Raw genomic sequence first — 22473 nt, 5'->3', positions numbered from 1 at the left:
AAGGAATTGACTGGTGAGCTTGGGAACTCAAAAAGGCCTGGGCGTCCACGGATGACAACAGTGGTGGATGATCGCCGCATACTTTCTTTGGTGAAGAAGAACCCGTTCACAACATCAACTGAAGTCCAGAACACTCTCAGTGAAGTAGGTGTATCTGTCTCTAAGTCAACAGTAAAGAGAAGACTCCATGAAAGTAAATACAAAGGGTTCACATCTAGATGCAAACCATTCATCAATTCCAAAAATAGACAGGCCAGAGTTACATTTGCTGAAAAACACCTCATGAAGCCAGCTCAGTTCTGGAAAAGTATTCTCTGGACAGATGAGACAAAGATCAACCTGTACCAGAATGATGGGAAGAAAAAAGTTTGGAGAAGAAAGGGAATGGCACATGATCCAAGGCACACCACATCCTCTGTAAAACATGGTGGAGGCAACGTGATGGCATGGGCATGCATGGCTTTCAATGGCACTGGGTCACTTGTGTTTATTGATGACATAACAGCAGACAAGAGTAGCCGGATGAATTCTGAAGTGTACCGGGATATACTTTCAGCCCAGATTCAGCCAAATGCCGCAAAGTTGATCGGACGGCGCTTCATAGTACAGATGGACAATGACCCCAAGCATACAGCCAAAGCTACCCAGGAGTTCATGAGTGCAAAAAAATGGAACATTCTGCAATGGCCAAGTCAATCACCAGATCTTAACCCAATTGAGCATGCATTTCACTTGCTCAAATCCAGACTTAAGACGGAAAGACCCACAAACAAGCAAGACCTGAAGGCTGCGGCTGTAAAGGCCTGGCAAAGCATTAAGAAGGAGGAAACCCAGCGTTTGGTGATGTCCATGGGTTCCAGACTTAAGGCAGTGATTGCCTCCAAAGGATTCGCAACAAAATATTGAAAATAAAAATATTTTGTTTGGGTTTGGTTTATTTGTCCAATTACTTTTGACCTCCTAAAATGTGGAGTGTTTGTAAAGAAATGTGACAATTCCTACAATTTCTATCAGATATTTTTGTTCAAACCTTCAAATTAAACGTTACAATCTGCACTTGAATTCTGTTGTAGAGGTTTCATTTCAAATCCAATGTGGTGGCATGCAGAGCCCAACTCGCCAAAATTGTGTCACTGTCCAAATATTTCTGGACCTAACTGTATGTACAGCTGGTATAACCCGGGCATCTCCTGTATATAATTATATATGTACAGCTGGTATAACCTGGACATCTCCTGTATATAATTATATATGTACAGCTGGTATCACCTGGGTATATTCTGTATATAATTATATATGTACAGCTGATATAACATGGGCATCTTCTGTATATAATTATATATGTACAGCCAGTATAACCTGGGCATCTCCTGTATATAATTATATATGTACAGCTGATATAACCTGGGCATCTCCTGTATATAATTATATATGTACAGCTGGTATAACCTGGGCATCTCCTGTATATAATTATATATGTACAGCTGGTATAACCTGGGTATCTCCTGTATATAATTATATATGTACAGCCGGTATAACCTGGGCATCTCCTGTATATAATTATATATGTACAGCAGGTATAACCTGGGTATATTCTGTATATAATTATATATGTACAGCTGATATAACCTGGGCATCTTCTGTATATAATTATACATGTACAGCTGGTATAACCTGGGTATCTCCTGTATATAATTATATATGTACAGCTGGTATAACCTGGGCATCTCCTGTATATAATTATATATGTACAGCTGGTATAACCTGGGTATCTCCTGTATATAATTATATATGTACAGCTGGTATAACCTGGGCATCTCCTGTATATAATTATATATGTACAGCCGGTATAACCTGGGCATCTCCTGTATATAATTATATATGTCCAGCCGGTATAACCTGGGCATCTCCTGTATATAATTATATATGTACAGCTGGTATAACCTGGGCATCTCCTGTATATAATTATATATGTCCAGCCGGTATAACCTGGGCATCTCCTGTATATAATTATATATGTACAGCTAGTATAACCTGGGCATCTCCTGTATATAATTATATATGTACAGCTGGTATAACCTGGGCATCTCCTGTATATAATTATATATGTACAGCTGGTATAACCTGGGCATCTCCTGTATATAATTATATATGTACAGCTGGTATAACCTGGGCATCTCCTGTATATAAGTATATATGTACAGCTGGTATAACCTGGACATCTCCTGTATATAATTATATATGTACAGCCGGTATAACCTGGGCATCTCCTGTATATAATTATATATGTACAGCCGGTATAACCTGGGCATCTCCTGTATATAATTATATATGTACAGCTGGTATAACCTGGGCATCTCCTGTATATAATTATATATGTACAGCCGGTATAACCTGGGCATCTCCTGTATATAATTATATATGTACAGCTGGTATAACCTGGGCATCTCCTGTATATAATTATATATGTACAGCCGGTATAACCTGGGTATCTCCTGTATATAATTATATATGTACAGATGGTATAACCCGGGAATCCCCTGTATATAATTATATATGTCCAGCCGGTATAACCTGGGTATAAGCACCAGGAACAATCCATTCACTGTACACCCTGTTCTTTTGTGCCCTCAGCCGTGTTTTTTCCATCCGCCCATCGTGTGCGTCGTTCCTCGGCTGAGCTCCTGGACCCCGTTTTTCAGATGTCGCTGCCGGAGGTGGAGCTGCTCTATGAGGTCAGTGGAAAATCTATAGATTCTTTCCAGCATGGGCTGATGACAGGGAAGGTCTCATTATAAGCATTGCTGGGGGAGCGCGGGCGGATGGGGCTCAGTGAGGAGATGTGGCGGTATACTTTATATACCTCTCCATATGTAGTACAGCGCCCACTCAGCTTTCCCAGACACCTGATGAGTAAAGCTGTCTTACTGTGTAGTCACATGAGAGCACAGTGCATAACTGGCCATGTTTGTCAACCAAGCCAAGTAATGTACCAAGGAATACCCCCAGCACTATAATCTGGTAATAAACCCCATATCTGCAGGTTGTTAGCGTTTGGGGACATCATAGGTTCCTTTTAAGTAAAAAAAGGACAACCACTTTTATCGTGGCAATGTAGATAGACCACAAACAATTACAGTTGGCAAGTGCTGATGGTGGATGGGCTCTCACACAGAGATCTGCGTCGCTGTCAGGTCCCTCGCCATTCCAGATACATTGCACTGCAGCTCTAACACACAGATGGGGTACCAGTATCCCTACGTGTGAGTGATACTGCTTCCAGCCACCAGGGGGAGCCAATCACTGTAGAACGCAAGGGACCTGACAGCAGTGCAGATCTGTATGTGAGAGCCCATTCACTTGCCAACTCTAATTTTTTGGGGTGTGGTAATGTCACAGTTGTCTCTCTATTTTTGGAGACTACGGTTGTGATCCCTCATTTCCATTTTGGACTCTACATTTACAGTGGGGAAAAAAGTATTTAGTCAGCCCCCAGTTGAGCTCGTTCTCCCACTTATGAAGATGAGGCGCTAGGGCTTATTTTCAGAGGATGTCTTATATTTTCCCACGAACAAAAAAATCAACATGTATTCAAATCAATCACATTATCACATTCTGGAACATCAACATTACTTGCCGCTGTACCCTGCACTCCTAGCCAGATTCACATGTCACCAAGCAGGAACCTGAAGTCCTGAAAACTCCCTACTATAGTCTTGGCTAGTGAGTAGGAAGGTAAAGGCCCTGTCACACACAGAGATAAATCTGCGGCAGATCTGTGGTTGCAGTAAAATTGTGGACAATCAGTGCCAGGTTTGAGGCTGTGTACAAATGGAACAATATGTCCATGATTTCACTGCAACCACAGATCTGCCAAAGATTTATCTCTGTGTGTGACGGGGCCTTAAGGTTTACTAGACAGTAAGACAAACTGGGAGAAAACAACCAAAATGGATAAGATACAACTTCAGGAGGAATCCACAGCAGCTCCTTCCACCAAGGCGGCCAGAATACAAATGGTTTTGTATAATCAGCAAAGATTGATGGGAAACCTTGCTACTTAAACACAAAGGGGCGTGGCTACAAAGCAGCTGCAGCTGACCTGCACTGCTGGGAAGCTGCTGGCAGCAATACTGTCATTAACTGTTAGAGAACCAAGAGAAATGAAACAACATATACAGTGGGTAAAAAAGTATTTAGTCAGCCACCAATTGTGCGCGTTCTCCCACTTATTAAGATGAGATTTGCCTGTAATTGACATCATAGGTGACCACAACTATGAGAGACAAAATGAGAAAACAAATCCAGAAAATAACCGCGGCTGATTTGGGAAGATTCTTTTTGCAAATTATGGTGGAAAATAAGTATTTGGTCAATAACAAAAGTTCATCTCAATATTTCATTATATATCCTTTGTTGGCAATGACAGAGGTAAAATGTTTTCTGTCTTCACAAGGTTGGCACACACTGTTGGTGGTATGTTGGCCCATTCCTCCATGTAGATCTCCTCTAGATCAGTGATGTTTAGGGACTGTGGCTAGGCAACACGGACTTTCAACTCCCTCCAAGGTTTTCTACGGGGTTCAGGTCTGGAGACTGGCTAGGCCACTCCAGGACCTTCATATGCTTCTTATGAAGCCACTCCTTCATTGCCCTGGCGGTGTGCTTGGGATCATTATCTTGCTGAAAGACGCAGCCACGTTTCATCTTCAATGCCCCTGCTGATGGAAGGAGGTTTGCACTCAAAATCTCACGATACATGGTCCCATTCATTCTTTCATGTACACGGATCAGTCGTCCTGGTCCCTTTGCAGAGAAACAGCCCCAAAGCATGATGTTGCTACCCTCATGCTTCACAGTAGGTATGGTATTCTTTCGTAACTCAGCATTCTGTCTCCTCCAAACACGACAAGTTGTGATTCTATCAAACAGTTCTACTTTGGTTTCATCAGACTATATGACATTCTCCCAATACTCTTCTGGATAATCCAAATGCTCTATTGCAAACTTCAGATGGGCCCGGACATGTACTGGCTTAACGAACACGTCTGGCACTGCAGGATCTGAGTCCCTGGCGGTGTAGTGTGTTACTGATGATAGCCTCTGTTACGGTGGTCCCAGCTCTATACAGGTCATTCACTAGGTCCCCCGTGTGGTTCTGGGATTTTTGCTCACCGTTCTTGTGATCATTTTGACCCCACGAGGTGAGATCTTGCGTGGAGCTCCAGATCGAGTGAGACTATCAGTGGTCTTGTATGTCTTCCATTTTCTTATTGCTCCCACAGTTGATTTCATCACACCAAGCTGCTTGCCTATTGCAGATCCAGTCTCCCCAGCCTGGTGCAGGGCTAAAATTTTGTTTCTGGTGTCCTTCAACAGCTCTTTGGTCTTCACCATAGTGGAGTTTGGAGTGTGACTGTTTGAGGTTGTGGACAGGTGTCTGTTATAACAAGTTCAAACAGGAGCCATTACTACAGGTAATGAGTGGAGGACAGAGGAGTCTCTTAAAGAAGAAGTTACAGGTCTGTGAGAGACAGAAATCTTGCATGTTTTTAGGCGACTAAATACTTATTTTCCACCATAAGTTGCAAAAAAAATCTTGCCAAATCAGACAAGGTTTTTTTTATGGCTTTGTTTTCTCATTTTGTCTCTCCTAGTTGTGGTCACCTATGATGTCAATTACAGGCCGACCTCATCTTTTTAAGTGGGAGAACTTGCACAATTGGTGGCTGACTAAATACTTTTTTTCCCCACTGTATATGTTGTTTAATTTCTCTTGGTTCTCTAACAGTTAATGTCAGTATTGCTGCCAGCAGCTTCCCAGCAGTGCAGATCAGCTGCAGCTGCTTTGTAGCCATGCCCCTTTGTGTTTAAGTAGCAAGGTTTCCCAGCAATCTTTGCTGATTACACAGAACCATTTGTATTCTGGCCGCCTTGGTGGAAGAGCTGCTGTGGATTCGTCCTGAAGTTGTATTTTCTCCATTTTCGTTGTTTTTCCCAGTTTGTCTCACCCACCCATGTGTTGTATTAGTGCAGCTGTGGGTCTAGTAAACATTACCTTCCCACTCACTAGCCAGAACTATAGTAGGGAGTTATCAGGGCTTCAGGTTCCTGCTCGGCGACAGGTGAGGAACCTATATAGGGTCTGGCTAGGAGTGCAGGGTACAGCGGCAGGTAATGATGATGCTCTAGAATATGATAATGTGATTAGTTTTGAATAATTGTTGATTTTTTTTTCATGGAAAAATATAATACATCTGTCACAAACCACCGGGGGGGTCACTCAGAAATCCCCCGCGCTGGCTACCAGTACGTCACAATCGGGGGGTAACAAGTGGGGGTCACCCCTCCTTTATACCTCCCGACCGACAGACAGAGCACGTGACGCGCTCTCTAGCGCCCCTCTTATAGTCAGGCCAATTATGGAATTGCCCGACAATAAGCAAGGAGGCCGCTATACTACTTATGCCGATTATTGAAGGGTCCCCGGTGAGAGTAGGGTATATATTCCCCCGACCTCCGCGGGCGGAATATATAATATCTTCCCGAATCTCACTGGCCTCCCCACAATAATCCTTGGCACAACTCGCTGCCACCAACCGCTTCACGGTAACTATTAGCCGAACACACAGACGTGGGATTCAAGATCGAGATAACAGAACAGCCCAAGATTAATTATATAATTTAATCAGCCTAAAGCACACTAGAAACTACAATATATACAATAGGGAATCTACAGAATATACAGTTATGTCAGAGTACAGTTACAATCAAAGCATGGGTTACAAACAGGCATACACAGTTCCAGCAGTTACCTTGTTGCGTCTGGCCACAGGGGGGCGCTGTACCCAGGTTTCTAGGATCCTTCCCACAGATGTTTCCTACACGTGCCCCCAGCGAAAAGAACACTGGAAAATGGCCGAAGTAGGGTTATCAACCTGGGCAAATCCAGGTCCCCTCCTACCTTAGTGACCTCAGAGGGAGCACTGCTCCACCCCTGGCTGGAGTTATGGACAATCCACAACATGGAATATGGGCCATAACTTTGCCTGGGAGCGTCGTAGGCGGACGCCAATGCTCTCATTGTGACAGTTATGAATTTAGCTACAGAACGAGGGGACTCATGACCTGTCTGCCAGTTCCCCATTGGCTGATATCACGCCTGGGGCATTTCCCAATGTCCTGCTCCCATAAAAAGGGTGTGCCGGCATCGTCCGCATGCGGGGACACCATTTTTATGGTTGCCATATTTATCGGAAATATGGCTTGCGAGATATGAACCATTTTTTACTGGAGTCGTTCTGTCTGGATACTTCCAGAGCCTTGCTAATTAGATAGCAGCTCCTACTACAGGGTGACGGCAGGGAGTCATCCTGTGTCCATTGTTCCCACACCACCTCATCTCCATATCACAGGACATGGCCATGGAGGTGTAAGTGGAACACTGAGAACAAGAAGGGAGGGGGCACTGCCAGGGAGTGATGAGGGATTATGACTGGAGTCATAATTCATCTTCATATCCCGGGATTTGCCTCACAACTCCCCCCTTTTGAGGGCGCTAGGGGGCAGCACACTCCGGTGTTCCCCCGTGCGCCCGTCCGCGACCTCTCCTTGTCGGGACAGCCCGTCTGCGTTACCGTGGTCACGGCCCCTTTTGTGGCGAATGGTGAAGTTGTATTGCTGGAGCGCAAGGCTCCATCGCAACAATCGCCCATTCGTCCCAGAGACGGTGTGCAACCAGCTGAGGGGATTGTGGTCCGTCTCCACGATGAAGTGGCGCCCGTATAGATAGGGTTGCAGACGCTGCAGGGCCCACACTATGGCCAGGCACTCCTTCTCCATCGTGGAATAGGCAACTTCCCTTGGTAACAGCTTCCTGCTCAGGTACAAGACTGGGTGCTCTTGGCTCGCAGAGTCCACCTGGCTGAGCACCGCACCGAGGCCGAAGTCACTGGCGTCGGTCTGTACTACAAACGGCCGCGTGAAGTCGGCTGCCTGTAGCACGGGCGGGCTGGACAGGGCGTCCTTTAGGGCCCGGAAGGCTGTCTCGCAGTCCATTGTCCAATCGACTGCAGAGGGCAGCTTCTTCTTGGTGAGGTCCGTCAAGGGCTTTGCCAGGCTACTATAGCATGGAACAAACCTCCTATAGTACCCAGCGGTCCCCAAGAAGGACATCACCTGCTTCTTGGTCCTGGGGGTGGGCCAGGATGCGATGGCTTCCACTTTCTCAGGCTCGGGCTTCAGTGTTCTCCCGCCTACCCGGTGACCGAGGTACTGGACCTCGCTCATGGCCAGCTGACACTTTCCCGGCTTGATGGTCAAACCTGCCCGGTGGATCCGCCTGAGCACCTGTGCTAGATGCTCTAGGTGGTCCTCCCAGGTGGGACTGAAGACGGCAATGTCATCTAGGTACGCGGCCGCGTACCCTTCAAGTCCCTTGAGCAGGGTGTTGACCATCCGCTGGAAAGTGGCAGGGGCATTCCTCATCCCGAATGGCATCACCGTGGACTCGTATAGTCCAAATGGGGTAATAAAGGCAGAGCGTTCCCTGGCCTTGCGAGTCAGGGGGATCTGCCAATATCCCCGGCTCAGATCCATGATGGTCAGGTACTGAGCCCCGGCCAACTGATCGAGCAGGTCATCGATGCGTGGCATTGGGTACGCATCGGCGACCGTGACAGCATTGAGCCCCCTGTAGTCCACGCAGAACCGAGTGGTTCGGTCCTTCTTAGGGACGAGGACTACAGGCGAGGCCCAAGCGCTGTTGGATGCCTGGATCACCCCCAGCTTCAGCATCTCGTCAATCTCCTGGCGCATGTGTTGCTGCACCTCCAGGGAGACCCGATATGCTGAACGCCGGATCGGGGGATGATCCCCAGTGTCCACGTGATGGACAGCCAAGTCAGTCCTTCCGGGCTGGTTGGTAAACAACCCCCGGAAGGGGAGGAGGGTGGCCCACAGCTGGGACCGTTGGTCTTCCAAGAGCTGGTGGCCAACCTCCACATCCTCAATGGATCCGCCTGCCCTAACCTGGGCTAGCATATCCAAGAGGGTTTCCGCTTCTCCCTCCTCGGGCAGGTTGCACACGGGGAGCGCACATGCCTCCCGCTCATGATGTGCCTTCATCATGTTCACATGGAAGGGCTTCCGCCTTCCACGGGCAGGGTCCAGGGTGACCAGGTACGTCACAGGGTTGAGCTGCTGGTACACGAGGTATGGGCCTTCCCAGGCTGCCTGAAGCTTGTCCTGTGGTACGGGGACCAGTACCCACACCTCTTGACCCACTTGGTAGGTCCTCTCACAAGCGTTCTGGTCGTACCAACGCTTCTGATCGGCCTGGGCTTGAGCCATATTGTCGTGTACCAGTTGCGTCAAGGCCTGCATTTTGTCCCGGAAGCGCATGACATACTCGATAACCGACACTCCAGGGGTGGCCAAATCCCCTTCCCAAGCCTCTTTCACCAGAGCCAGGGGGCCCCGCACACGTCGCCCGTACAGGAGCTCAAACGGTGAGAATCCTGTTGAGGCCTGTGGAACCTCCCGGTAAGCAAATAACAGGTGTGGGAGATACCGCTCCCAGTCACGCCCATGGGAGTCGACCAACATCTTAAGCATCTGCTTTAAGGTGCCATTGAACCGCTCGCACAGGCCATTAGTCTGTGGATGGTACGGGCTGGCCACCAGATGTCGCACCTGGACTTGCTTACAGAGGGCCTCCATCAGCTGGGACATGAATTGGGTCCCCCGGTCAGTGAGCATTTCCTGGGGAAAACCCACTCGGGAGAAAATCTCCAGCAATGCGGTGGCCACCTTGTCAGCCCGAATGGACGACAAGGCCACTGCTTCTGGGTACCGGGTGGCATAGTCCACTACCGTCAGTATGAAGCGTTTCCCGGAGCTGCTGGGGATGGCCAGCGGGCCGACCAGATCCACAGCCACCCTCCTGAAAGGCTCATCGATGATTGGCAGAGATACCAGTGGGGCTTTGGGGCGTGGCCCCGCCTTCCCCACTCTCTGACAGGTTTCACACGAACGGCAGTAGGCAGCCACATCGGCCCCCATTTTTGGCCAGTAGAAATGCTGGTTTAACCTGGCCTTGGTCTTAGCGATCCCTAGGTGTCCGGCCATCGGAATCTCATGTGCGATCCGCAACAACTCCGTCCGGAACGGATAGGGTACCACCAACTGTCGGTCCCTGGGCCACGCCTCCGGTGAACCCTGCTGGACCGTGGCCCGGTACAGCCGTCCTTGGTCCCAGACCACTCGCTCCGGGTCCGAGTCCGAGGGAGGCTGTGCCGCCTGCTCCTTAAGAGCTTTCAGGCTGTCGTCAGCTTCTAACGCTGCCTGAAACCCCTGACTAGATGTGGCCAGAATCGACGAGACTGTCACATCTTCAGTCAGTACCCCGGGACCTGTGTCCTGGCCTCCACCTGACTCGGCTGCCACTTGGTCAGAAGGGGAAGAGCTATCGGACCTCCGGGAGGCCCCTTGGCTTCCAGCACTCCCACTGCGGGTGACAGCGGCCACAGCCGCTGCGACCGTGGGTCGTGCCTGCTCCTCCTCCGTTCCTGACCAAGTCGCCGGTTCAGGCAGACCTACCTGGCTTCCTGACACCCCGGTTGTGGGGGAACCATGCACCGAGATCTTACCTGGGAGCACTTCCGCTCCTGGACCGGCCCCAATCTCACCTGCCTGTTCCCCTCCTGCAGCAACAGAACCCCGCTGTGAAATCTCTGGGGACCCCACATTTGCTGTGGTAGCCCCCACCCCACACACTGGTCCTCCCCCTGCAGCACCCTGCTCTCTGCTTATCCCTGCAGAGGGCAACAGATCCCAGCTCACAGGCTGGTTACTTGTAGAGGCATTGTCACACCTTTCTCTGACCCCCTCCCCTCCTGTCACAGCCGCAGCTGCGTGTGTGTCTATGGTGTCTATGCAAGCAGAAATATCAGAGTTCACTCCCTCCTCCCTTACATCATTCATAGATAACACATTAACATTGTCAGGAGTCATGTCAGTACTGGCTGAAGGTTCAGCCCTTGGGGGGGGCCCAAACTGGGAGGTTATCTGCCCCAAATCTGTCCCAAGTAGCACGTTTGCAGGGATCCGATCAGTTACCCCCACCTCCCTCACCCCTCGCCCTGCGCCCCAGTCCACATAAATGTCAGCAACAGGCAGCGCCGGGTCAATGCCTCCAATCCCGGAGACAGCGAGGGTTTTTCCAGGGATCAAGTCTTGGGGGGACACCATCTCAGGCCGCACCAGAGTCACCTCCGAGGCGCTGTCTCGCAGTCCTATGGTCACAGACCGGCCGACGGTGACAGGTTGGAAGCTGTCCAGGGACCTACCACCACCCCCACCCACACAATACACCTTGGGCGGCCCTTGGGACGGGGACGGAGCCGGGGCCTTGGGACGCTGAGGGCACATGGCCTTGAAGTGTCCAGGTAGGTTGCACTGGTGGCACCGTCTTGGCTCTGCCACGGGCCTGGAGAGGGGAGTTGAGGGGGACACCCCCTGCAGTCTAGGGGCAGGTGGGGCAGTCGCAGAATTCATCTTACCCCCTCTCCAGGTGCTGCTGGTGGCCGCTCTCCTGGCCTCAGGGGCCCGGTTGTTGGTGTAGTCATCGGCAAGGGCAGCTGTAGCCGTGGACCCCTTTGGCTTCTGGTCTCGGACGAACTGGCGGAGATCCTCAGGGCAGTTCCACAAGAGTTGCTCCGTGATGAACAAGTCCAGGATCTCCGGTCCGGTGGAAAGCTGCAGGCCTTGGGTCCAGTGGTCGGCAGCTCGGGCAAGTGCCCGCCGGTGGTCAGCCCAGGAGTCCTTTGGTCCCTTCTGTAGGCTCCGGAACTTCTTGCGGTAGGACTCTGGAGTGAGGTTGTACTGTTGGATCAGGGCCCGCTTGATGGTGTCGTAGCCCTGATCTGCCTCAGCAGGCAAGTCCCCAAGGATATCCAGGGCCTTACCCCTTAAACGGGGGGTCAGGTATTTGGCCCACTGGTCCTTGTCCAGATGGTGCTGCAAGCAAGTCCGTTCAAAAGCAGTCAAGAAAGAGTCCAAGTCTCCATCCTTCTCCAGCACTGGGAAGTCCTCAACACGGACCTTTGGAAGTTTGGTGTCTCGAAGGTCACATGTGGCTGATGAGGGCCGGAGCTGAGCTAGCTGCAGCTGGTAGTCACGGTCTGCCTGTCGCTCTCGCTCTTCACGCGCTGCCTGCCGCTCTCGCTCCGCAGCCTCACGCTCTGCGTGCCGCTCCGCAGCCTCAGCGTCACGCGCTGCCTGCCGCTCTGCCCTGCGCTCTGCCAGGAGTTCCTTGTAGCCCTTCTGGTCTCCAGCCTGGAGAAGGGCCATAGCCATTTGAAGAAGGCTATCCGAGCCTCCCAGGCTCGGTGGAATGGCACGTGGTGATCTGCGGCACGCTGCAGAGCTAGGCGATTCACTGTCCCTTTCAGAGCGGAGGGCTGGCATCTGGCTCGTTGAGGAACCTTGGGTGAGCTCCTCCTCATCTTGTCCAGCAGTGCCAGGTTGCGCAATGTCCTCGGCAGAACGGTTTTCTGGCGTCGAGCTCCTGGAGGACTCGTGGGCAACCTCCTCATTGCTGTCCACAGCACCGTCCTCCCTCTCTTCGGCTCCTGCCTTAGCATTGGCCAGTTGCATAGCTCTGCTCCTGGTGCCATCAGCCATTCTTGCAGACTTTTGGTCACTGACACAGAACTGACACCTGATGCCTCCACACACCTTACAGTATCTGCACTCTGACACTCTAGTGTTGAGCTAGTCTGAAGACCCCAGCAGCCACAGCTGCTGCAGGCAGTCTTTAGTGTCTGGGAGTATGGGTCTCACACTCACACACACTATTATCTCGATCCCACCGCTATGCCACCAATATGTCACAAACCACCGGGGGGGGTCACTCAGAAATCCCCCGCGCTGGCTACCAGTACGTCACAATCGGGGGGTAACAAGTGGGGGTCACCCCTCCTTTATACCTCCCGACCGACAGACAGAGCACGTGACGCGCTCTCTAGCGCCCCTCTTATAGTCAGGCCAATTATGGAATTGCCCGACAATAAGCAAGGAGGCCGCTATACTACTTATGCCGATTATTGAAGGGTCCCAGGTGAGAGTAGGGTATATATTCCCCCGACCTCCGCGGGCGGAATATATAATATCTTCCCGAATCTCACTGGCCTCCCCACAATAATCCTTGGCACAACTCGCTGCCACCAACCGCTTCACGGTAACTATTAGCCGAACACACAGACGTGGGATTCAAGATCGAGATAACAGAACAGCCCAAGATTAATTATATAATTTAATCAGCCTAAAGCACACTAGAAACTACAATATATACAATAGGGAATCTACAGAATATACAGTTATGTCAGAGTACAGTTACAATCAAAGCATGGGTTACAAACAGGCATACACAGTTCCAGCAGTTACCTTGTTGCGTCTGGCCACAGGGGGGCGCTGTACCCAGGTTTCTAGGATCCTTCCCACAGATGTTTCCTACACGTGCCCCCAGCGAAAAGAACACTGGAAAATGGCCGAAGTAGGGTTATCAACCTGGGCAAATCCAGGTCCCCTCCTACCTTAGTGACCTCAGAGGGAGCACTGCTCCACCCCTGGCTGGAGTTATGGACAATCCACAACATGGAATATGGGCCATAACTTTGCCTGGGAGCGTCGTAGGCGGACGCCAATGCTCTCATTGTGACAGTTATGAATTTAGCTACAGAACGAGGGGACTCATGACCTGTCTGCCAGTTCCCCATTGGCTGATATCACGCCTGGGGCATTTCCCAATGTCCTGCTCCCATAAAAAGGGTGTGCCGGCATCGTCCGCATGCGGGGACACCATTTTTATGGTTGCCATATTTATCGGAAATATGGCTTGCGAGATATGAACCATTTTTTACTGGAGTCGTTCTGTCTGGATACTTCCAGAGCCTTGCTAATTAGATAGCAGCTCCTACTACAGGGTGACGGCAGGGAGTCATCCTGTGTCCATTGTTCCCACACCACCTCATCTCCATATCACAGGACATGGCCATGGAGGTGTAAGTGGAACACTGAGAACAAGAAGGGAGGGGGCACTGCCAGGGAGTGATGAGGGATTATGACTGGAGTCATAATTCATCTTCATATCCCGGGATTTGCCTCACAACATCCTCTGAAAATAAGCCGTAGTGCATCTGTCCGAGCGAAAAAAATATATAATAGATAGATAAATATTAAAAAGGAATAAAGTAACTCCTATCCTCCTTCTTCTTCTAGTTCTTATCTACTGGAGTCCGCATTGACCAGGACGACCGGCTGACTCTCCGGGACCCGGAGCTGTCCTCTCTTAGGAAGGCCTCCACCTTTGACGTTGTGTGCAATGATGTGATCCCAAAGTCGATATCCGAGATCCTCAGATTGGGAGATAAATTATCTCAGCTTCCCGGACCCCTGAAGAGGGAGGACTTTGAGAGGACACTCCTGACCATGGCCTACGGGACACTGAAGACATCGCAGACAGACAACAGCAACCAGCAGAAGTTCTGGATGCAGTCCCTCACCAAGCTCTTCGTAGCCCTGAGGAGAGACTTGATGTTTCCCTATAATAGGGGGAGTGAACGCTAAATTGGGGGGTCTCACTGCCCCCCACAAAGCCCTGCATGTTGTCATACGCCCTCCAGTATATCAGAAAATATTATTTATTGTGCTTAATGCAATGCAGATAGATCCTCAGACGGCAGAGGAGAAGTTTCTAAATGGTGCTATCCACGGTCACAGACATGACAAACCCCTGAATAACCGGGACCACGTGAAAAAATAATTTACAGGGATTACACGGCCTGGATTAAAGTTAGCTCTGATCCCGGCCACTGCTGAGCCCGAGCCCTGCCTGCCCTGTACAAGTACGGCCCAGAATGTGAAGGGCCACCTACTCCCTGTTATGGGGATTTTCAGTCAGCTTAGTGTCATTTTTACGTCTGGTATTGTACAGTCCTGATGACTAGTTTACAAAAACAACAATAGTGAGTGCAGCTCTGGAGTATAATACAGGAGGTAACTCAGGAGCAGTAATGTAATGTATGTACACAGTGACTGCAACAGCAGAATAATGAGTACAGCTCTGGAGTATAATACAGGAGGTAACTCAGGAGCAGTAATGTAATGTATGTACACAGTGACTGCACCAGCAGAATAGTGAGTGCAGCTCTGAAGTATAATAAAGGATTTAACTCAGGATCAGTATATGATCAGTAATGTATGTACATAGTGAGTGCACCAGCAGAATAGTGAGTGAAGCTCTGGAGTATAATAGTGGATGTAGCTCAGGATTAGTATTGTAATGTATGTACACAGTGACTTTACCAGCAGAATAGTGAGTGCAGCTCTGGAGTATAATACAGGAGGTAGCTCAGGATCAGAAATGTAATGCATGTACACAGTGACTCCACCAGCAGAATAGTGAGTGCAGCTCTGGAGTATAGTAGGGGATGTAACTCAGGATCAGTAATGTAATGTATGTACACAGTGACTGCACCAGCAGAGTAGTGAGTGCAGCTCTGGAATATAATACATAATCAAAGATCAACCTTTCCTTTTATTGGAATATATCATCTACCATATACAGTATACTGTGCAATGAAAGGTATTGCTATTAAGTGAACTTTTCCACATTTTTTTACATTACAGCCACAAACTTAAAAGTATTTTATGTACTATACCAACACTGAGTAGAAAGTATTTGTGAAGTATAAAGGAAATTACACATTGGTTTCTTATTATTTTGAAAATATAAATCTGAAAATTGTGACGTACATTTGTATTCTGCCTCCTATCGTCTGATACCCCTAAATAAAATCCTGTCTGACCAATTGCTTTCATCACCTAATTAGTAAATTGAATCCCCCTGTGTGTAATCTCTTGTTCTATGAAGGCCTCAGAGGTTTGTGTGAGGACATCAGGGAGAAAACAGCATCATGAAAGCCAAGGAGCACACCAGACAGGTCAGGGATAAAGTGGGAAGAGTAACGCAGGGTTAGGTTACAAAAATTGCCCAAGCTTTGAATATCTCACAGGCACTGTTCAATCACTCATCCAAAAATGGAAGGAGTAAGGCACAACTACAATCCTACCAAGACATGGCCGACCACCAAAACTGACATCCCAAGAAGGAGAGTACTAATGAGAGAAGCAGGCGAGAGGACCATGGTTACTGGAGGAGCCAGAGATCACAGATCAGGGGGGAGAATCTGTCCACAAGAGAATTAATAATTGTATACTCCACAAATCGGGTCTTTATAGAAGATTGGAAACACGAAAGACATTTTTGAAAGTGTAAGAAGTTGCGTTTGCCAACAGTTTGAAAAAAAAAAATGCAGGGGACACAACGAGCATGTGGAAGAAGAACTTTTTGGGCTAAATTCCTAGAGTTATGTGTGGCAGAAAGCTTACACTGCACATCACCCTGAAAACACCATTACCACCATCACACATGGTGGAGGCAGTATCCTGCTGTGGGGAGGCTTTTCTTCAGCAGGGGCAGGGAAACTGGTTAGATGTGATGGGAAGATGGATGGCGCTAAATACAGAGCAATCCTGGAAGAAAACCTGTTAGAGGCTGCAAAGGACTTGAGATTGGGGCGTAGGTTCATCTTTCAGCAGGACAACGACCCTAAACATCCGGCCAGAGCTACAATGGAGGGTTTAGATCAATTAAGAATTCATGTGTGTGAACGGTCCAGTCACAGTCCAGACTGAAATCCACTGTGAATCTGTGACAAGACGGGAAAATTACTGATCACAGATGTCTACATCCAATCTCAGTGTGCAAAGAAGGGGCAAAAATAACAGAGACGTCCCCCAAAAGACTTGCAGCAGTAATCGCAGCACAAGGTGTTCCTATAAAGTATTCACTCAGGGGGCTGAATACTAATGCACGTCACAATTTTCAGATTTCAATTTTTAACATATAAACCCTTTTATAATTTTCTTTACATTTCACAAATACTTGTACTCTGTGTTGTTATTATTATATCACATAAAATCGTAATAAAATAAATGCAACTAAGTTTGTGAGTGTAATGTGAAAAAATATGGAAAAATTCACGGGGTATGAATACTTTTTCAATGCACTGTATGTGTCGAGGCTACAAGTTTGGAAAAGCTGACTGGATCTACTGGATCTCTTAAATCCGTGTGTTCCTCAATATGGACCAGTACAGCACAGACGTCCTGTGTGGCCCTCGGCCATTTTCTGCATTGTTTTATTCCTTTAATAAAATGTTTATAGCTGTTGCCGCCATCTTTTCTTATGATCTAAGGCTTTCTAAGCAAACCGTCCACAGGTAGTAGTATAGCGGAGAGCGTTCACCATGTGGTCATATATATATAGGGGAACATTGTATTGTGACACTGTGAAATCCAATACAAGGGGTGTCAGGAGGAAGTTTCGGGTTCATTTTACACCAATGGCCGTTTATTTCCTCCTTATTAAATGTTATAGGACGATATTATAATAATAAGTAGGTGTAGAGCGCCCCCTGGTGGGGAATGGCTGCAATTAAACACACTAGGCCTCATTTTTTACAATCTGTTGTCCATAGCAACAAATCGCAGCTCAGGTAAAATGAAACCTGTGCTGTGATTGGTTACTATGGAATATGAAGGTAAAATGAAACCTCCGCTGTGATTGGTTACTATGGGTTATGAAGGTAAAATCCAACCTGTGCTGTGATTGGTTGCTATGGGAAATGATAAAGAGGAACCTGCACTGTGATAGGATGCTATGTGAAATCAAAGTAAAATAAAACCTTCACTGTAATTGGTTTCTATGGGATATAAAGATTAAATGAAACCTGTGCTGTAATTGGTTTCTATGGGATATGACGGTAAAATGAAACCTATCCTGTGATTGGTTGCTATGAGATATCAAGATAAAATGAAACCTGTTCTGTGATTGGTTGCTATGAGAAATGAAAGCAAAAGCAAACCTGCATTGGTTGCTATGGACAATGGAGACAGTTTTGATAATTCTGCCTCCTTGCAGTAGAAAATCTAAAGTTGTGAACATGAACATATTCTCTAGAAAACGTTTTTTATTTAATGCATTGTCCTCTACTGTTAAATCATCCATATAAAAATAGTGGACAATCCCTTTAAGGCTATGTGCACACGCTGCCTTTTTTGCCGCTTTTTTTGCGCGCTTTATGGGTGCAGTTTTGGTCTCAAAACTGCATGAATTTCATTCCCCAGCCTTTACTATGAGATTTAATTTTTGCTGTCCGCACATTGCAGGTTGTTTTTTGCTGCGTTTTTGTGGTGATCACAAAGAAGCAACATATCAAGTCTTTTTGCGTTTTTCCCTTCGTTTTTCACCCATTGAATGTAATGGAGAAAAACGCACCCAAAAAAACGCAGCAAAATGCATCAAAAAAGGCATAAAAACGCACAAAACACATGCTTTTTTTAATGCGTTTTTGTGGATTTTTTGGGGGGCCAAAAACGCTGCATCTTTGTGGTCAGAAAAAAACGCAGCGTGCGCACATAGCCTAAGCATTGCTATCTGGTCCCTCCATCCCTATCTACACCCCTGTCTAATTATAACTAAAGCTCGAATTCTGTCATGTTAGGACACGTTCACACAAGCAGGACTATTGTAAATCATTGGGGTTCATCTGGTGTCAGTGGACCCACATTCTTCGGATAGATTTGGGTTCCAGAGGTGAGACCTCTGGAATATGAGACCTCTGGAGTATAAGACCTCGGGTGAGACCTCTGGAATATGAGACCTCTGGTGAGATCTCTAGAATATGAGACCTCTGGAGTATGAGACCTCGGGTGAGACCTCTGGAATATGAGACCTCTGGTGAGATCTCTAGAATATCAAACCTCTGGAGTATGAGACCTCGGGTGAGACCTCTGGAATATGAGACCTCTGGTGAGATCTCTAGAATATGAGACCTCTGGAGTATGAGACCTCGGGTGAGACCTCTGGAATATGAGACCTCTGGTGAGATCTCTAGAATATCAAACCTCTGGAGTATGAGACCTCGGGTGAGACCTCTGGAATATGAGACCTCTGGTGAGATCTCTAGAATATGAGACCTCTGGAGTATGAGACCTCGGGTGAGACCTCTGGAATATGAGACCTCTGGTGAGATCTCTAGAATATGAGACCTCTGGAGTATGAGACCTCTGGTGAGATCTCTAGAATATGAGACCTCTGGAGTATGAGACCTCTGGTGAGATCTCTAGAATATGAGACCTCTGGAGTATGAGACCTCGGGTGAGACCTCTGGAATATGAGACCTCTGGTGAGATCTCTAGAATATCAAACCTCTGGAGTATGAGACCTCGGGTGAGACCTCTGGAATATGAGACCTCTGGTGAGATCTCTAGAATATGAGACCTCTGGAGTATGAGACCTCGGGTGAGACCTCTGGAATATGAGACCTCTGGTGAGATCTCTAGAATATGAGACCTCTGGAGTATGAGACCTCTGGTGAGATCTCTAGAATATGAGACCTCTGGAGTATGAGACCTCGGGTGAGACCTCTGGAATATGAGACCTCTGGTGAGATCTCTAGAATATCAAACCTCTGGAGTATGAGACCTCGGGTGAGACCTCTGGAATATGAGACCTCTGGTGAGATCTCTAGAATATGAGACCTCTGGAGTATGAGACCTCGGGTGAGACCTCTGGAATATGAGACCTCTGGTGAGATCTCTAGAATATGAGACCTCTGGAGTATGAGACCTCTGGTGAGATCTCTAGAATATGAGACCTCTGGAGTATGAGACCTCGGGTGAGACCTTTGGAATATGAGACCTCTGGTGAGATCTCTAGAATATGAGACCTCTGGAGTATGAGACCTCGGGTGAGACCTCTGGAATATGAGACCTCTGGTGAGATCTCTAGAATATGAGACCTCTGGAGTATGAGACCTCGGGTGAGACCTCTGGAATATGAGAACTCTGGTGAGATCTCTAGAATATGAGACCTCTGGAGTATGAGACCTCGGGTGAGACCTCTGGAATATGAGACCTCTGGAGTATGAGACCTCGGGTGAGATCTCTGGAATATGAGACTTCTGGAATATGAGACCTTGGATGAGACCTCTGGAATATGAGAGCTATGGTGAGACCTCTGGAATATGAGACCTCTGGTGAGACCTCATGAATATGAAGCCTCTGGTGAGCTCTCTGGATATGCAATCTATCAGATATTTATTGCATATCCTGTGGACAGCCCAATCAGACCATTATACACGTCTGACAAAAAGTTCCGGATATTTGGCCTTTGGGTGAAACTACAGGATAAGACCTTTTCAGGTGAACATAATGTGACCCACTGTGCATTTTTGGATGCTCATGTCCAACTGTTCAATGTTTCAGGACGTTTGCACAACCTGCTGTTCTCTAACAAGGAGCCTAATGGCAAAATTCACAACAGGTGTTTGATCCATGAATCGCCCCATAAATGTTGGGGTTCAATTAAAATTGGTATGAGACCCAGACGACACCTAATAATTGATCAGCAGTATCGCTCCATTGCGAGGCTTCAACTTGGATTTTCTCAGACGGAAGTTAGAGCTTAGAGCATCACAGAGTGTCACAAGCAGGTTGTACAGAGACACAGAGAGACTGGAAGAGTCACATAAAGGCAGAGAAGTGGATGTCCTTTAGCCATATCCCACATTGAAGACCGCTTCATTGTGAACAATGTTCTTCAGAACCGGATGCTGACTGCCACACAACTCCAGGCACATTTAAGGAAAGTGAGAGGCCCCCCCAGTGTCATGTCAGACCATTCAAAATCATTTCCATCAGTGTCGTCTACGAGCTAGACAACCTGCAAGTTCCTGACGACACTACCAGGCACAGGCGTAATCTATGTACCTGACCACACCACCAGGCACAGGCGTCATCTATGTACCTGACCACACCACCAGGCACAGGCGTCATCTATGTACCTGACCACACCACCAGGCACAGGCATCATCTACGTACCTGACCACACCACCAGGCCCAGGCATCATCTACGTTCCTGACCACATCACCAGCCACAGGTGTCATCTATGTACCTGACCACATCATCAGGCACAGGTGTCATCTATGTATCAGACCACACCACCAGGCACAGGCATCATCTACGTTCCTGACCACATCACCAGGCACAGGTGTCATCTATGTACCTGACCACACCACCAGGCACAGGCATCATCTACGTTCCTGACCACATCACCAGGCACAGGTGTCAGCTACGTACCTGACCACACCACCAGGCACAGGTGTCATCTATGTACCTGACCACACCACCAGGCACAGGCGTCATCTACGTACCTGACCACACCACCAGGCACAGGTGTCATCTATGTACCTGACCACACCACCAGGCACAGGCGTCATCTACGTACCTGACCACACCACCAGGCACAGGCGTCATCTATGTAGTGACCACACCACCAGGCACAGGCGTCATCTATGTACCTGACCACACCACCAGGCACAGACATCATCTACGTTCCTGACCATATCACCAGGCACAGGTGTCATCTATGCACCTGACCACACCACCAGGCACAGGTATCATCTACGTTCCTGACCACATCACCAGGCACAGACGTCATCTATGTACCTGACCACACCCCCAGGCACAGACATAATCTTCACTGGACCACGGACCAGTGGACCTAAACGCTTTTCACTGATGAAAGTTAATTCACGCTGAGCATAAATGATGGCTGCCAATGAGACATCAAGGACAGCGCTATGCATCAGCCACTGCGGTCACCAGATGAGCCATTGGTGGTGGTGGTGTTAGTGTGGGCTAGAGTGCCTAGTCAGAATAGAACTGCCCTACACTGTGTGAAAGGTACAGTGACAGCCCCTACAAATGGAGTAACATCATTAATCCAGTCATTCTGCCTCTGCATGAACAGCACTGAACTAATGTCATCTTAATGGATGACAATGCTTCAGCTCATCAAGGTCGTATCCTTCGGGAATGGCTGCTGGAGACTGGGGGAACCTCAAATGCAGCGGCTGCACTTTCTCCAGATCTGAATCCCATAGAAAACCTATGTGAGAAGCTGAGTCATCGAGTAGAGGTCATAACTCTATACCGCAAAACCTCAATGACCTGAGGGCCACTCTTCATGAAGAATGGGATGCCATGCCTCCGCAGACAATAACTCCACTTGTGACCAGCAGGAGGCTCCGTTGTCTGCTGGAAATGATGCTCAAGGCCACATGACAAGTTATTGAGACAGCGACATTTTGGGCGTGGGGGGTAAACACCCCCTGGTGTTGGGTTTTGCTTCAATAAATTATTTGAGATGAGGAGATCACCATTGCTGCTTCTACTTAAATATTCTACTGTCCTGATAAAATATCACTGGAGATGGAACTTTTTTTTTTTTCCTAAAATTTGACCCAAAAAACAAATATCTAGAATTTTTTCTAAGTAGTGTA

At 48.1% G+C, this 22473-nt stretch overlaps 1 protein-coding gene across 1 annotated transcript in view; it reads left to right on the top strand.

Annotated features, from left to right (window-relative positions):
• FAM180A (family with sequence similarity 180 member A) overlaps positions 1 to 17522 on the top strand; it is a 44977-nt gene extending 27455 nt beyond the window's left edge. Inside the window, exons 4-5 of the mRNA XM_075342095.1 lie at positions 2635 to 2735; positions 14281 to 17522. Of these exons, the coding sequence (XP_075198210.1) occupies positions 2635 to 2735; positions 14281 to 14628 (449 nt within the window). The 3' untranslated portion in view covers positions 14629 to 17522. The remainder of the gene's footprint in view (positions 1 to 2634; positions 2736 to 14280) is intronic.
• The last annotated feature ends 4951 nt before the right edge of the window (positions 17523 to 22473 follow it).

This window comes from Anomaloglossus baeobatrachus, chromosome 4 (assembly GCF_048569485.1).
Source record: "Anomaloglossus baeobatrachus isolate aAnoBae1 chromosome 4, aAnoBae1.hap1, whole genome shotgun sequence".
In the NCBI taxonomy this organism is placed as follows: Eukaryota; Metazoa; Chordata; class Amphibia; order Anura; family Aromobatidae; genus Anomaloglossus; species Anomaloglossus baeobatrachus.
This window is presented reverse-complemented; position numbering and strand designations above follow the sequence as displayed.